This window comes from Branchiostoma floridae, chromosome 5 (assembly GCF_000003815.2).
Source record: "Branchiostoma floridae strain S238N-H82 chromosome 5, Bfl_VNyyK, whole genome shotgun sequence".
In the NCBI taxonomy this organism is placed as follows: Eukaryota; Metazoa; Chordata; class Leptocardii; order Amphioxiformes; family Branchiostomatidae; genus Branchiostoma; species Branchiostoma floridae.
In genome coordinates, this window is record NC_049983.1 from 24,019,796 (window position 1) to 24,035,217 (window position 15,422).

At 39.4% G+C, this 15,422-nt stretch overlaps 1 protein-coding gene across 1 annotated transcript; it reads left to right on the forward strand.

Annotated features, from left to right (window-relative positions):
- Positions 1-472: 472 nt before the first annotated feature.
- LOC118416596 (death-associated protein kinase 1-like) lies at positions 473-14,362 on the forward strand. Its single transcript, XM_035821749.1, has 11 exons — positions 473-563; positions 1,113-1,214; positions 3,106-3,204; positions 7,394-7,492; positions 7,944-8,000; positions 9,107-9,250; positions 9,922-10,161; positions 10,730-10,829; positions 11,163-11,326; positions 11,656-11,847; positions 12,151-14,362. The coding sequence occupies exons 3-11, from the start codon at positions 3,190-3,192 to the stop codon at positions 13,471-13,473; spliced, it is 2,334 nt and encodes a 777-aa protein (XP_035677642.1). The 5' UTR covers positions 473-563; positions 1,113-1,214; positions 3,106-3,189; the 3' UTR covers positions 13,474-14,362.
- The last annotated feature ends 1,060 nt before the right edge of the window (positions 14,363-15,422 follow it).

A 15,422-nucleotide genomic window follows, 5' to 3' on the forward strand; every position in this document is an offset into this window, starting at 1 on the left:
TAATGCAATGGTTCCTCACACTTTTACACGAGTTGTAGGTCACCAAAAGAAATTCAAGATTGCTGTTGAATCATGCTCGTCTTGTGCCGTGAGCACATGTGATTATTATCTACAAATCTGGCGATGAACGTGACAGTGTGTTTGTCCCACGACGAGCTCGCCAGCCCCGAAAATGAACTGAAAACTTTTGGACTTGTTGTCTTCGAATGCATTGTTTATCGATGCTTTGTAAATAATGTATTGGAGACCTAGATGTCTGAAGTGTGCATACCTCAGAAATAACTATTGTTGCATGTGTAGATCTCTTTAAATTCCATTATTTTTTATCGGCCGGTATAAGTCTTACGGCCGGTATTATGCCAATGCATGTTACATGTTATTGGGTGTAAAGATGGGCATTGGTGATGTTATGACTAAAATATGTCATTTACTACTACATCCTCTCTGTCATCTGTACAATACAGGACCAGTCCAGTCCCCTCCATAAAGCAGCTGCTGGGGGCCATACCGGGACTTGTGAGCTTCTGATTCGTTCTGGGGCTGACGTTACGACCAAAGATAAGGTGACTTATATTTGTTTCGACTTAACCTTTATCATATATTTTTTCTATGAATAGTACCAGTCCTCACCCTTGCATCTGACTGCTGCTGGAGGGCACACTGATTTGTTCTGGAGCTGATGTTATGACAAAGGATGCAATAAAACATAGTTTAACTTATTTTGAAATGGACCTTTATAATTTAGATTCCGATGTAATTGTCGTCTTTTGTGTAATGTTACATTGATGTCTACACAAGAACAATGCATCATGCAAAAATAACACTGACTCAAAAACAACATTAAGTCAATAAACTCTGAATACATGTTATCAAGTTGGGCATTGGCAATGTTAGTTTAACTTATTTTGAAATGGACCTTATTAGATTTATATATGGATGTAATTGTCATCTTCTGTAATGACTTACATTGAAGTCTACACAAGAACACCGCATCATGTAACAATAACACCGACTAAAAAACAACATGGATAATCTAAACTAATTGGGCATTGGCACGGTTATGTCATTAACATGACTATACTATACTTCCCATGTCTGTCCTCCCTGTACAGTTCCAGTCCACTCCCCTGCATAAAGCTGCTGCTGGAGGTCATGACGGGATATGTGAGCTTCTGATTCGTTCTGGAGCAGACGTTAACACAGCCATAGATAGGGTGAATACATTGCTTTAAAGGAACATTTAGATAGTACATGAAATTAAAATTGGGCGTTGATGATGTTATGTTGTACTATACGCAACTACTGACATGTTAGAAACGTGTTAGAAACATGTTTTTGCGTTTCGTCGCCCTCTGGCGACGAAACGCAATGTATTGGGTTTTACCTTCAGTGGTTGCTTCGATGCATGCTTGGTGCTTGGTTTGGTTCAACACGACCGCATGCAACTGCTACAACTGTATGTTCGGAAATACCACTGCATTGTGGTTTCGGACTTCAATATCCTGGAAAATGGCCATATAACATCTATTCCACAAGATTGCACAAGAAAAAAAATGATTTTATCAAGAAAGCGACCGAAAATCGACATAAATAATACTATGTAGTGAGCTTAAAGCATAATGTACACTCAGATATAGTACACGTGACAACTTAGCTCAATCGGTAAAGCCTTCATATCCGAATGTCCCTGGTTCGAAACCGAGAGTGGATTTAAATATTGAAGATATTCTATTTATTTATTGATATTATATTTTTATATATCATTTTTTATTTATTATAGTATTCATTTCATATATGCAAGGCCTTTGTCTTATGAACAGGACTTCATAGATTCCAAACCCGGCATTCGAATTTTTCTGTTCATGGTAATGGAAATACCGTGCAGCGGCTCCTATGCGCGGTAAGATGATTCTCGCAAAACACTCGCCACTAAACTACTATTCATGATGTAAACAGAGGCTCTTGATGTTGTTTGCATGAAACTCCATCAAAAACAGCGATCCTTTCTTACAGTAGCAAATGCTCCATTGTTCAGTATCGACTACACTCATCTGCACTATACGTAACAACTTAGCTCAATCAGTAACGTCATACGCCTTGGATCCGAAAGTCCCTGGTTCGAAACCGAGAGTGGATTTTTTTCTTTTTAAATATTGAAGATAAATATATAAATATTCTATTTATTTATTGATATTATATTTTTATATATCATTTTTTATTTTTTTATTTTAGTATTCATTCCATGTATGCAAGGCCTTTGTCTTATGAACAGGACTCCATAGATTCCAAACCCGGCATTCGAATTTTTCTGTTCATGGTAATGGAAAATACCGTACAGCGGCTCCTATGCGCGGTAAGATGATTCTCGCAAAACACTCGCCACTAAACTACTATTCATGATGTAAACAGAGGCTCTTGATGTTGTTTGCACGAAACTCCATCAAAAACAGCGATCCTTTTTACAGTAGCAAATGCTCCATTGTTCAGTATCGACTTCATTCAGAAGTTTTCAGACAACACGGATGTGGAAAGTCACACCGCTCGACACAAAAGTATGGAAGTTTTCATGAATATTAGCAAAATTATCCAGAAAAACAAGGAAGAAATGTTGTAAATGCGGAAACCAGTATAATAGAGATGAGGTAGCTGTTAATTGGTTTGGATATTTGTTTGACATTTGGTAGTCAATTTAGATAGAATCTTGTCACAGTGCTGATGGTGCTTTTTCAAGTGTACATAAGTACCTGAGTATATTGATAGATTTTATAATGAACTTATTGTACATCTAAAATAAAGTTGTAAGCCAAGACCAGCTATTAAACAGTACTCCTTTCCAAAATAACAACTTTTCTTATAGACGCAACAGCCCTTGAGTGAACAGATTTTACTTCAAGGAAAAGACAGTTCACACTCATAAACGTAGACGAAACGCCAGCTTTTTTTAAAAGCACTTGTTTAGTATAAAGTCTGTTTTTGTTCAATGTCGGCACTAACATAAGTTGTATTTTATTACTAACTAATTGGTTTATCATCTGTCCTTGTTCATTTATATAATAGTTTGCTTGATAAAATTTAAGCTAAACACTGCCCGTCCTCCCTGTACAGGACCAGGACACACTCCTGCACCGGGCGGCTGCTAGGGGTGACACCGAGACCTGTGAGCTTCTGATCAGTTTGGGAGCTGACGTTATGGTCCAGAATAAGGTAAAACAAACTTGTTTGAAATAGACTTATCAAGACCTCAAGTGTATGTAATCTTCTTCTATAGTAACTTTAAATCTAACAGTACACAAGAGCATAGCATCATATAACAATCAAAACCGACATAATCTCTATATTTATATTGCAATCCATACATAGTATGGGATTGCAATATATTGTTATATTGCAATCCATACATAGTATGGGATTGCAATATATTGTTTTTCCTTTCGTTCTCCTCCTGTCAAATCTTCAAATGGATTCAACTTGTTCATTTTTGGGCCAAATGAGCTGAAATTTGGCAGGGTGGTAGAAGTAGCAAATACCCCCAGGCGTTTTTTTCACTTTCTTGATAGAGGCCTTAGAATTTATGATATTTAGGGTTTTTGGTCATTTTTAGACAAAATATGTATATTTTGGGCCCCTGTGCCCTGGTATTACAAGCTAATGAACTGAAATTTGGTACAGATGTGCATTAAACATGTGAGCACAGAAAACCATCAACACTTTCTTCATAGATTGCTTAAAAAATGAGTTATTTTAGGGTTTTTGGCCATTTCTTACTAAAAATGTATATTTTTGGCTCCTATGCCCTTGTATTAAAACCAAATGACATGAAATTTGGTACATAGGTGCGTTTGGCATATGACCACAGAACCCCATCAACGCTTTATTCATTGTTTACTCCAAAAATGAGTTATTTTAGGGTTTTTGGCCATTTTTGACAAAAAATGTATATTTTTGGCTCCTATACCCTTGTATGAAAACCTAATGACCTGAAATTTGGTACAGAGGTGCATTGAACATATGCTCACAGGACCCCATTGACACTTTCTTCATAGATGACTTCAAAAATTAGTTATTGTGGGGTTTTCAGCCATTTTTGACTAAAAATGTATATTTTTGGCTTCTATGCCCTTGTATGTAAACCAAATCACCTGAAATTTGGTAGAAAGGTAAATTGGACATATGACAACAGGACCCCATCAACACTTTCTTCATAGAACACTCATAAAATGAGTTATTTTGGGATTTGTAGCCATTTTTAACTAAAAAATGTATATTTTTGGCTACTATGCCCTTGTATTGAAACCAAATGACCTAAAATTCGGCATGAAGGTGTGTAGGACAAGTGCCCACAGTACTTCATTTTCCCTTTGAGCAAACATTACTTCAAGTTGTTGAATTTTGGGATTTTTTCAAGGATGAAGATGGATTGCAATATGCTGTATTTGCTCCTAAGCAAATGTCGGCCTTTCTAGTTTTTCCTTTCGTTCTCCTCCTGTCAAATCTTCAAATGGATTCAACTTTTTCATTTTTGGGCCAAATAAGCTGAAATTTGGCAGGGTGGTAGAAGTAGCAAATACCCCCAGGCGTTTTTTTCACTTTCTTGATAGAGGCCTTAGAATTTATGATATTTAGGGTTTTTGGTCATTTTTAGACAAAATATGTATATTTTGGGCCCCTGTGCCCTGGTATTACAAGCTAATGACCTGAAATTTGGTACAGATGTGCATTAAACATGTGAGCACAGAAAACCATCAACACTTTCTTCATAGATTGCTTAAAAAATTAGTTATTTTAGGGTTTTTGGCCATTTCTGACTAAAAATGTATATTTTTGGCTCCTATGCCCTTGTATTAAAACCAAATGACATGAAATTTGGTACATAGGTGCGTTTGACATATGACCACAGAACCCCATCAATGCTTTATTCATTGTTTACTCCAAAAATGAGTTATTTTAGGGGTTTGGGCCATTTTTTGACTAAAAATGTATATTTTTGGCTCCTATACCCTTGTATGAAAACCTAATGACCTGAAATTTGGTACAGAGGTGCATTGAACATATGCTCACAGGACCCCATTGACACTTTCTTCATAGATGACTTCAAAAATTAGTTATTTTGGGGTTTTCAGCCATTTTTGACTAGAAATGTATATTTTTAGCTTCTATGCCCTTGTATGTAAACCAAATCACCTAAAATTTGGTAGAAAGGTAAATTGGACATATGACAACAGGACCCCATCAACACTTTCTTCATAGAACACTCATAAAATGAGTTATTTTGGGATTTGTAGCCATTTTTATCTAAAAAATGTATATTTTTGGCTACTATGCCCTTATATTGAAACCAAATGACCTAAAATTCGGCATGAAGGTGTGTAGGACAAGTGCCCACAGTACTTCATTTTCCCATTGAGCAAACATTACTTCAAATTGTTGAATTTTGGGATTTTTTCAAGGATGAAGATGGATTGCAATATGCTGTATTTGCTCCTAAGCAAATGTCGGCCTTTCTAGTTTTTTCTGAGTTTCTCCTGTCAAAATCTTCAAATGGGATTAATTTTTTCATTTTTTGGCCAAATGAGCTGAAATTTGGCAGGGTGGTAGAAATAGCAAATACCCCCAGACGTTTTTTTCACTTTCTTGATAGAGGCCTTAGAATTTATGATATTTAGGGTTTTTGGTCATTTTTAAACAAAATATGTATATTTTTGGCCCCTGTGCCCTGGTATTACAAGCTAATGACATAAAATTTGGTACAGAGGTGCATTGGACATATCAGCACAGAAAACCATCAACACTTTCTTCATAGATCACTTCAAAAATGAGTTAATTTAGGGTTTTTGGCCATTTTTGACTAAAAATGCATATTTTTTGCTCCTATGCCCTTGTATAGAAACCAAATGACCTGAAATTTGGTACAGAGGTGCATTGAACATATGCTCACAGGACCCCATTGACACTTTCTTCACAGATCACTTCAAAAATGAGTTATTTAAGGGTTTTTGGCCATTTTTGACTAAAAATGTATATTTTTGGCTTCTATGCCCTTGTATGTAAACCAAATGACCTGAAATTTGGTACAAAGGTAAATTGGACATATGACAACAGGACCCCATCAACATTTTCTTCATAGAGCACTTATAAAATGAGTTATTTGGGGATTTTTAGCCATTTTTGACTAAAAAATGTATATTTATGGCTCCTATGCCCTTATATGTAAACCAAATGACCTAGAATTCGGCATGAAGGTGAGTAGGACAAGTGCCCACAGTACTTCATTTTCCCTTTGAGCAAATTATTACTTCAAATTGTTGAATTTTGGGATTTTTTCAACGATGAAGATGGATTGCAATATGCTGTATTTGCTCCCAAGCAAATGTCGGCCTTTCTAGTGTATATGTAACTTTTCTTTACTGTAACGTTATGATAAAATGTTCAAACTCATTACCTATCTGTGTCACATTTTGTTGCCCAGTTTAAATACGAATTTTAAAAATCCTGACAGTGCAGTACAGTAGAAGCCGTTTAATTGCACATTCCATTTGCCAGTGTATTTCATGCAATTATCCTGGTGGAGCAACAATGCAAGTCAAGCTGAAGACTTTGGCTTAGCTTTGTTTTCTTTGGAATCCAAATTGTCTTCAGGCTGAATTGTCTTACAACGTTTCCTATTGGACAGCTGAAATTGTCTTCATTCATAGTTAGAGTATAAAAGACCTGTTTCTTCCAGATCTCTTCAGTGTCACTGACGAAGGATAGTGGATACTATCCGAAACGTCTGACCGTTTCAAAACCATATCCAGTTGCTTGAGTAATTACTTTTTGGCGTATCTTATTACCTGGATGTCTAACCTACATCGACGTATAGTAGAAGCCGTTTAATTGCACACCCCATTTGCCAGCGTATGTAATTATCCAGGTGGAGCAACAATGCAAAATTATCCAGCTGGACAGGGAATTTGAGATTCTGTGCAATTAACAGAAGCCACACTGCCTTAAATACAGTACCCCAGTCTATACTGGTTTCTTTGGCTGCCAAGTAGACACCACAAATATAAATGTGTACGCCATATTTCTAGACAAACAAACATCAAAGCTAGTTCAGCAGTGAGGAAGAAATTTCAATTTGTAAATAAAATACTTAAATTGAAGGGATTTTGCTTTGACATTTTGAAAACCAATAAGAAAAAGACTAACAGCTATTGTTCCTCCTAGTAGACAGGACTAGGATTTTTTTCAAACTGTAGGATAGGGCACTGTACAGATGTGGAAAGAACTTCCTTATTGTTGTTGCTCTGGTTTTCTGACAGTTTAATGTGAATGCACGGATGCAAACTTGGGCTTTGGCAATGTTGCTTTGAACTATATACAGAGACTTACTCTTCCTGTCTTCCCTGTATAGGACCACGACACACCCTTACACAAGGCTGCCGACGGGGGCCACACTGGGATTTGTGAGCTTCTCATTCGTTCTGGGACTGACGTTATGGTGAAGAATAAGGTATTAGTTACTTGTTTCAAGTAGACTCTATGGACATGATATATGTCTGCTGTAATTGTACATTGAAACTGGGCTCTTAAACGTGCATGTTACGTGGGGTGTGTCTGTCCTCAAACACTGTACCTCAATTTAACGTTCTATCTGAGAGACGGCGCTAACCAAAGCTACGTAGGTACTAATTTTCCCCTGAGTGATGAGAAAAATGGTTGTGCCTTTCCCAATGGCACGGCAGGAATCTAACCCGGTATTTTTGCCTGAGCCCAGTGTACTGCCGATTACGCCACCCAATCACACACCTTTCACAAGATACATACTCTGCAGTTATTTTTACTTAGTACTTAACTTTGTTGGTTGGCAAGCTGTTTTTTTGCCTCCTTCGGTCTTAATGGACCATGGGAGATTGATTAGTAACAGCAGGATATTAAACACATCTTTCATGCTTACATTACAGGACGGGAAGGCTCCCTTAGATTATCAAAGGGATCCGGAGACTCGACGGCACTGGAAGGTAAATCAGTTCAAGCAGCAGACAACACTTTCCTTGATCCATTTCCTAGTGTACGATTAAATCATTATACTTCCTAGGTCTGGTGCACTTTGAAGAGTAGAAACAGGATTCCATTCCAAGTCACTGAGTGGATGTTTGTTGCCATTGTTTAGAATTGATTTTAAAACTTTGTAATTATATGTTTAGTAGGAGATTTGATACTTCAGAAATGCTTTTAATGCTGTTTCAACTTTACAAATATTTCCCTCACTGGTTCTGTTAAACTTTGGAAATATTCATTATGTGGAATTGGATACTTCTAATTGTTTCTATATAATGATAACAGCCTGCCACATTATATTATTAACAGCATTCTAACATCAACTTTGCAGCCCCGTAGCACCCGCATTGCATTGATGTCACAAAATAAGATAGCACTTCAATCATCATCATTACACTTTGACAGCAATTTGAGATAAAAGCGGGATAGAACAATATCAATATGAAATCTTAAAATCTATTTAGAATTTTCAACATTTGGATAAACAGTGAGCTTTTTGGGCTAGAGTTCGCGTTAAAAAATCTTGTGTCGGTTTGTTTTACTATGTCGTGTTTTCAGTTATTGTTGGGTGTCGCAACAATGGCCGGGCACCAGAAAGGGCCCATCAGTGCCAAGCAGTGAAATCTAAAAATATACAGAGACAACAATAGGGCATACTTTTATGGGGGCAATAAACTAATTTTACAATTTGACAAAGTTTACAAATATTTGTAAATGTAGAAGATTCACACAGTTTGACAATTATTCTAAATAAAGATTTTTTGGTACAGTTACTTTCAAAACCTTTCTAAGATATTCAAAGGAATTCAAATATTCAAAAAGTTTCTTAATTAAAAAAAAAAAAGATTATTTATTGTGGCATAGATATTCGTTCATGCAAAATAATTCAAAGTTATTACAAATATCACCTAAAAACCCTCATGGTGACTTGGAATGGACTCTAACAGTACTAGTGCGGGTTAGTGTATTAAACAGACTGTAACACGCTACCAGCTTATTACTCTGTGGATTGTTGCATGATGGGAAGAATTTGATGTTATCGATTATGAAACATTTGTTCTCTCAGAACCTCGACAAACAGGTGAAGCAAGAGAGGTCCTACCACGAGTTGATGCAGAAGTCAGGCGGTGTGAAGGTCAACAGGTTTAAAGTGTTTGTGGGAGGGAAGGAGGCAACTGGGAAGTCTACTCTGAAACAAAGTCTCACAAAGGCACGTTACATGTACCTTAGTCATGACCTTTCAAATCCTGTTTAATCCTTTTCCTTCTATAATAAAGAGAAAGGTGGGAATTATTCTTAATTTTCTAAAGTGATACGCTGCACTGTTTTTTTTATTTATTTTTTATTTTTAACGAGTTTGCTCAGTGCATGGCAATTGATCACTTCTAGGCACTGAACTACACTCACTGTGGCATCTCTTCTCCCTAAGTGAGAAACACCGAGCCTCTGCAAGCTCGACTAACTGACCCAAAAGGCAAAGCAGGGGTTACGAGGCTGCTCGCCATTTGGCCAGAATGGTTTGATCCACTCACACCGCTCCATCGCACAGGAGGCGGGTTCTTTTACGTGCCCGGGTTATGGCTCTCCCCAAACACAGGACCTTTATTTAAAGTCCTATCCTAATCGAAGCTAGGTACTTATTTTCACCTAAGTAAAATGAGGAAAGCTGTGTAAAGTGTCTTTCCAAAGGGCACAAGATCGGTGACACGCGGCCGGATTCGAACTAGAGACCTCTCGGTCCCAAGCCAAACACACTGCCGCTGTGCTATGCGATCTCATAACTCTTATTACTGGACATAGTATTACGTATCAGATATTATATACCAGTCATTTAACACCAATTGTATATACCAGTAATGAGACCAGCATCTTACACAATAGGGCCTGCTGTCTGCACTGATCGAAAGACTCTCCCGACGGCCAGTGAGCCAACCTCACGACCCCACACCAGGGGTGGATATTGGAACGTTCCATGTTCCAGGGGTGGGGGAGGTCAGCGTGTGGGATTTTGCTGGGCAGGCGGAGTATGCGGTGACACACAGTATGTTCATGGATGCAGAGAACACCGTCTTCGTTGTGCTGTACAACATCATGGACAATAAAAAGGCCCAAGAACAACAGGTACAAGAATATAGTCTTTACCGGGTATAAAACTGGACTCAAAATTTTGAGGATAGAAGCTTGGCACGACATGCAATGATTGCTACATAAACCGGTACAATGGTCTAATGAGCAGGTTTTGTCCCTTTGCATTCAGTAGGTCACAGTTGCAATCCCCAGCGTTGGGCTGTCACACTTTAATGGCCAATACTGCTTTCTCGGCTTAGCAATCATTTGGAAAAGATAGTAGATAAATTTAAACATCCACTACTATACCAGTGTAATGTAAATTTGCATTTGTTGTGTGGCCAACTTAGGCTAAAGAAACTGGCCCACCCTATACACCATGGACAGTGTGTGAAGGACTTGATCAACTGGCGTACATTGTGACAAACATTTGAATGAAGCTAATGTATCACCAAATGGAATGCACAATGTGACTGTGCACTTTTACCACTTAGTGCAATCAATTATTTCTAGTTGTAAAAGGCAAAATATCTGAGAATTTAATGCACAAATATAGATGATGTCGTTTTCTTTCAGATATTGCAGCTGATTTGACATAACTTTTTAATCCTTGTTACCATAGGTTACCTGGTGGTTGTGTTTCATCAAGTCCTGCAACCCAAACCGGCAGCCTGACGTCATCCTGGTGGCCAGTAATGCGGACCAGGTGGATGCCGCCATAGGTAAGGAAAAATTTCGGAAACCTCATACCTCCATGAAATGTTTAGAGCTTTTGTGAATTCAAAGCAATTACCTAAAGACCATCATTTGAATAGATCATGCTAGTTAAGGCTTATTTTGTAATCGATTAAACAAAAGCTCTAAAAATTTCATGTAGGTATGAGGTCTTCGAACGTTTTTTTTTCTAATTGCATTGACATCAATTGCTATAACTATCGATATATGTCTAGAGCAGTTTCAATTTTTCATCTTTCGACCACAGATGCACTCAATCTGTTTAACCCAAATACGTTTAGTTTCTAATAATTAAATCAAATATTCATTGGCACAACTAGGACAGGACCGAGCGGCCCTTGTTGTTCAGACGATGCAAACAGAGTTCAGAGACCATCTGCGTATCGCAGATGAAGTGATCCTGATGGACTGTAGGAAGACTCGGACACCTGAGATGGACCGACTGAAGAGTCTTCTGGTCAGGATAGGAGCAGCATTGATTCATGTGAGGCTCTATAACTTAACCAACTATGTTGCTTTTTACTGTACGTGTTTACTTGCCTTTACCATTAGATCATTTAAAAACATGACTGTTTTTATGTCAATCACACACATACTCTGTGACGTAGACCGATTACAATACTCTGTCAATGGAGGTTACCCTCCAGTCACAGAGTAACAAACTAAATAAAAGAAAGTACGCATATATCTTCAGGAAGCTTATTTCAGAATACATGAAATTATTTCTGGATATAGCAGAACAAAAACATGCCACATTATGTGAAGACCACAGGAATCCTTAACATGTACAGCTTGCTATTCACAAACCAACAGCATCAACGCGATATGCCCAAGCTGTGTGCAAAGGTCATGAAGCGTCTACCAAAGTGGTGCAAGAGTAAAACCAGCACTAAGTGTCCGGTGATGATGTGGTCTGACTACGTGAAGGAAGTCAAGGAACTTGACAGATTTGTGACCGAGGACTTTCTCAAGAAATCTTCAACATTCTTGCACCATCTGGCAGAGGTATTGAAATGCTTTATTATTGGCAATGCTTCAATGAAAGGAGGTATCATATGCAAGTGTTCTGCAACCTCATGTTTTGCACATAAATAGATTATGCTGTTAGTAGATAATGCTTATTCTTTTGTTATATCTTGGTAGTTTACATCACGTGCTACGTACATACGATTTTGTAAAAATTATGGTGTTAATTTTAGGCATTTTATCATTTGTTATGACAAAAAACTTCAGTAAATAGATGTACAGTGGCCAGGTGTGAAATGATCATGATGCCGATTTATCTCTTAAACTTTATTTCTAACGCAGATTCTGTTCATCACTCCGGCCACTTCTGACCCCATCATTGTCCTGAAGCCCAACTGGCTTGGCACAGACGTTTTCGGTCGAGTCATGGCACCAGACTACTTTGAAAACCACCTAAACAGAACAAGTGAAGACTACGTCACCAGGGAGGAGCTGCAGCGTGTGTTCCAAGACGTTGCTGACGTGGATCTCGTGATCACCCTGCTGCGAGAGTTCCAGCTCTGCCACACCTTTGACAAAGAGACCTACATCATCCCAGGGCTGCTGACACAAAACATGCCTGACGAGGTGTGGCAACCACCAGCAGAATCGAAGATGGTCTACTTTGGGATGCAAATCCAGTGTGCCGACTCAACTGACATGCTCTCATCTGGATTCTTTCCCCAAGTGCAGACCCGCCTGATGAGGGAGCTGGAGAATCGCCCGTCGCTGTGGAGAGATGGCGCCAAGTGTGTGGACAGGGATGTGGAAGGTCTGATCAAACTCTCTCCGGACGGCCGTGCAGTCAACATTTGTGTCCGGAGTTTGCAGGGGGACAAGCTGAAGTGTGGAGAGATGCTGCAGCAGCTGGAGAACATCAATGCTGATGTGCTCTACGAATGCAGCCCAGGAACAGGCACAGTAGAGAAGGTGCTCAGTTCTCGTGCACTGAAGGAACACAGGGACCAATTCTACTCCTATGGCAAGGAGGAGATCAAGCAGGCATGGGAAGAGGGAGGTACAATCGTCCATCGCACTCTCGCGATAGAAGAGTACATCTGCGACCTGCTGTGTAGGGAGGATGAGGACCCACTCGCCATTAACCGCCCAGAGCTGGTCCAGGTCTTGAGGCACGTGGAGCCAATTCTGGATCAACTGCAGGCACATGGCACTCTGACTGCTGAGGAGTGTGACGTAATCAGGGCAAAAGAAACACCCCAAGACAAGGCAAGGAAACTGTTGGACACAGTCGGAAGGAAAGGTGCACCTGCAAGTCGTGACTTCAAGGCTGTTTTGAAACAGATCATCCCGCATGCAGCTGAGATGGTCCAAGGACACGCCAGTGACCTGCTGTGTAGCGAGGATGAGGACCCGCTCATCAGGAACCGCACAAAGCTGATCCGGGACCTGACGTCACGTTACGTCCAAGAGAGAATCCTGAACCATCTCCTGCAACATCACCACTTCAGTGAGGAGGAATGCGGCATCATCAGGGCCAACAAAACAGGTCATAGCACGGCAAGGGAACTCTTGGACATTGTCGGAAGGAAGGGACAGGCTGCGCGTCAGGCATTCAAGGAAGTCTTGGAAGAAGTCAGCCCTGATACTGCCAAAATGGTGGAGTAAACGTTTCTTATTGGAATTTAAGGTGTAGGAATGCCAAGCTCATCTTGTAGTAGATAGAAGTCTTTTGGTTCTGCCTAAACATAGCCTTAAGAATGCGCCTTAATTGACAGTTCATTAGTGCATTTGTTGGTAGATTTCATTCAAAAGCAGAATGCTGCCCAGCCACTTGTGCCAATCCAGCCCTTTTCAAAGTAAACATGATCCGCTTCTTCCAGCAAGCGACATCATGGCGGCGGGAATCATACAATAAGTTTGTCCCAGAACGTTTGGTGCAAAGTTACTGAACTTACGCTTGTAAATAGCAATAATCTGATACATACGTCTAGCAAACGGTGTGAATGTAACATAGCCATTGAGGAAATGATGAACACTCCATGTTTATTATACTTTTACATAAGAATCTAACATAAAATCTTCCTAGACATTGTATAAAATATCTTGCTATAATTTTGTAGATAATTTGTGTACTTTTGTTACATTGTGTAATTTTGTTAGTCATTTTGATCTGCATAGCAAATTCAGTTGTATGTGGAGTAGAAAAGGCATTCTGATTTTGTATATACTGTGTAAGAGGAAAATCATTGAATTATGTGCTGGATGAATTTGGATGAACACAGCATTTTGTACGCAAAGGTTCATGAAATCCTTCTTATTGATGCCTTTGTCGCTTATCAAATGATGTTTGGCCTTGTGCTGTACATACCTAACCATTGGAGACTAAGGGATGTCAGTCACAAGACTGCAGGACTTTTCTCCTCATCATAACGACATAATGTCACAATTGTGCCATGTAAATCTATGTAGCACATATAATACAGTACCACTCTATGTATTCAAATGGCACATTTACAAATTGCGCATGTGGTGATGGTATCAGCGGAAATAAAAAAGTACAATCGAAGTTGACCGTGTGGAGATAAGTATTCTTCTGGAAGTGTTTGGAACAGCTCCTTTTTTGTATCGGAGATGGGTGCAGTTCACAGGATTGGTGTCCTTCGAACTGACACTGCTGTCCCTGGTGCTGAATGACATTCACACTACCACTTCTGTCCATGATTCTTGATGGCATTCACACTAACACTGCTGCCCCTGTCCCTGGTGCTGAACATTCACACAGACACTGCCATCCCTGGGGCTGAATGATATTTACACTGACACCACTGTCCCTGGTGCTGAATGACATTCATACTGACAATGCTGTCGCTAGTACTGAATGACATTCACACTGACACTGCTGTCCCTGACACTGAATGACATTCACACTGACACCACTGTCCCTGTTGCTGAATGACATTCACACTGACACTGTTGTCCCTGGTACTGAATGACATTCATACTGACAATGCTTTCCCTAGTGCTGTATGCTGTAACACTACTGCCCATGCTGTTAAATGATATTCATTGTAACACGACTGTCCTTGGTGCTGAGTGACATTCATTATATCACAGCTATCCCTGAGTGACATTCACTATAATACTGCTATCTGTTGTGATAAATGAATGCATAATGATATCAGATAACGCATCTTACATCAGGGCGCATCAACCCTCACTGAACCGTGACGGTGGTAGTTTCCATCTTCCCGCCACTTGGTTTCTGTTCTGGCGTCACTTACGACTTCCGGAACGTCAGTGCGTTGAGTCAATCATTTGATGAAGGTCAACGAGTTCGACTTAAAGTTCACGGTGAGCGTTCTCTTTGTATTGAAAGGAAGCTCAAAACTGTTAAGCTATGGATTCTACCAAGTAAACACAGATGAGTCTTCGTTCGGATATCGAAGAAGAAGCGTAAAAACACATCATTTGCTTGTGTCCTGGGTTGATCTTCGTACAACTTCCGCCTTGTGACTACACGTATTACTGATATCTTCGTAATTCATTATGCTAGAATTCCATGCATTGGTATCGTATCATTCAGAAAAGAAAGGTCACCAAGCACGCTTTCAGCA

Coding starts and splice junctions, on each gene's coding strand:
- LOC118416596 (XM_035821749.1), top strand. Junction 8,001..9,106: donor AGACTCGACGGCACTGGAAG/GTAAATCAGTTC, acceptor TTGTTCTCTCAG/AACCTCGACAAACAGGTGAA. Junction 11,848..12,150: donor TCTTGCACCATCTGGCAGAG/GTATTGAAATGC, acceptor TTTCTAACGCAG/ATTCTGTTCATCACTCCGGC.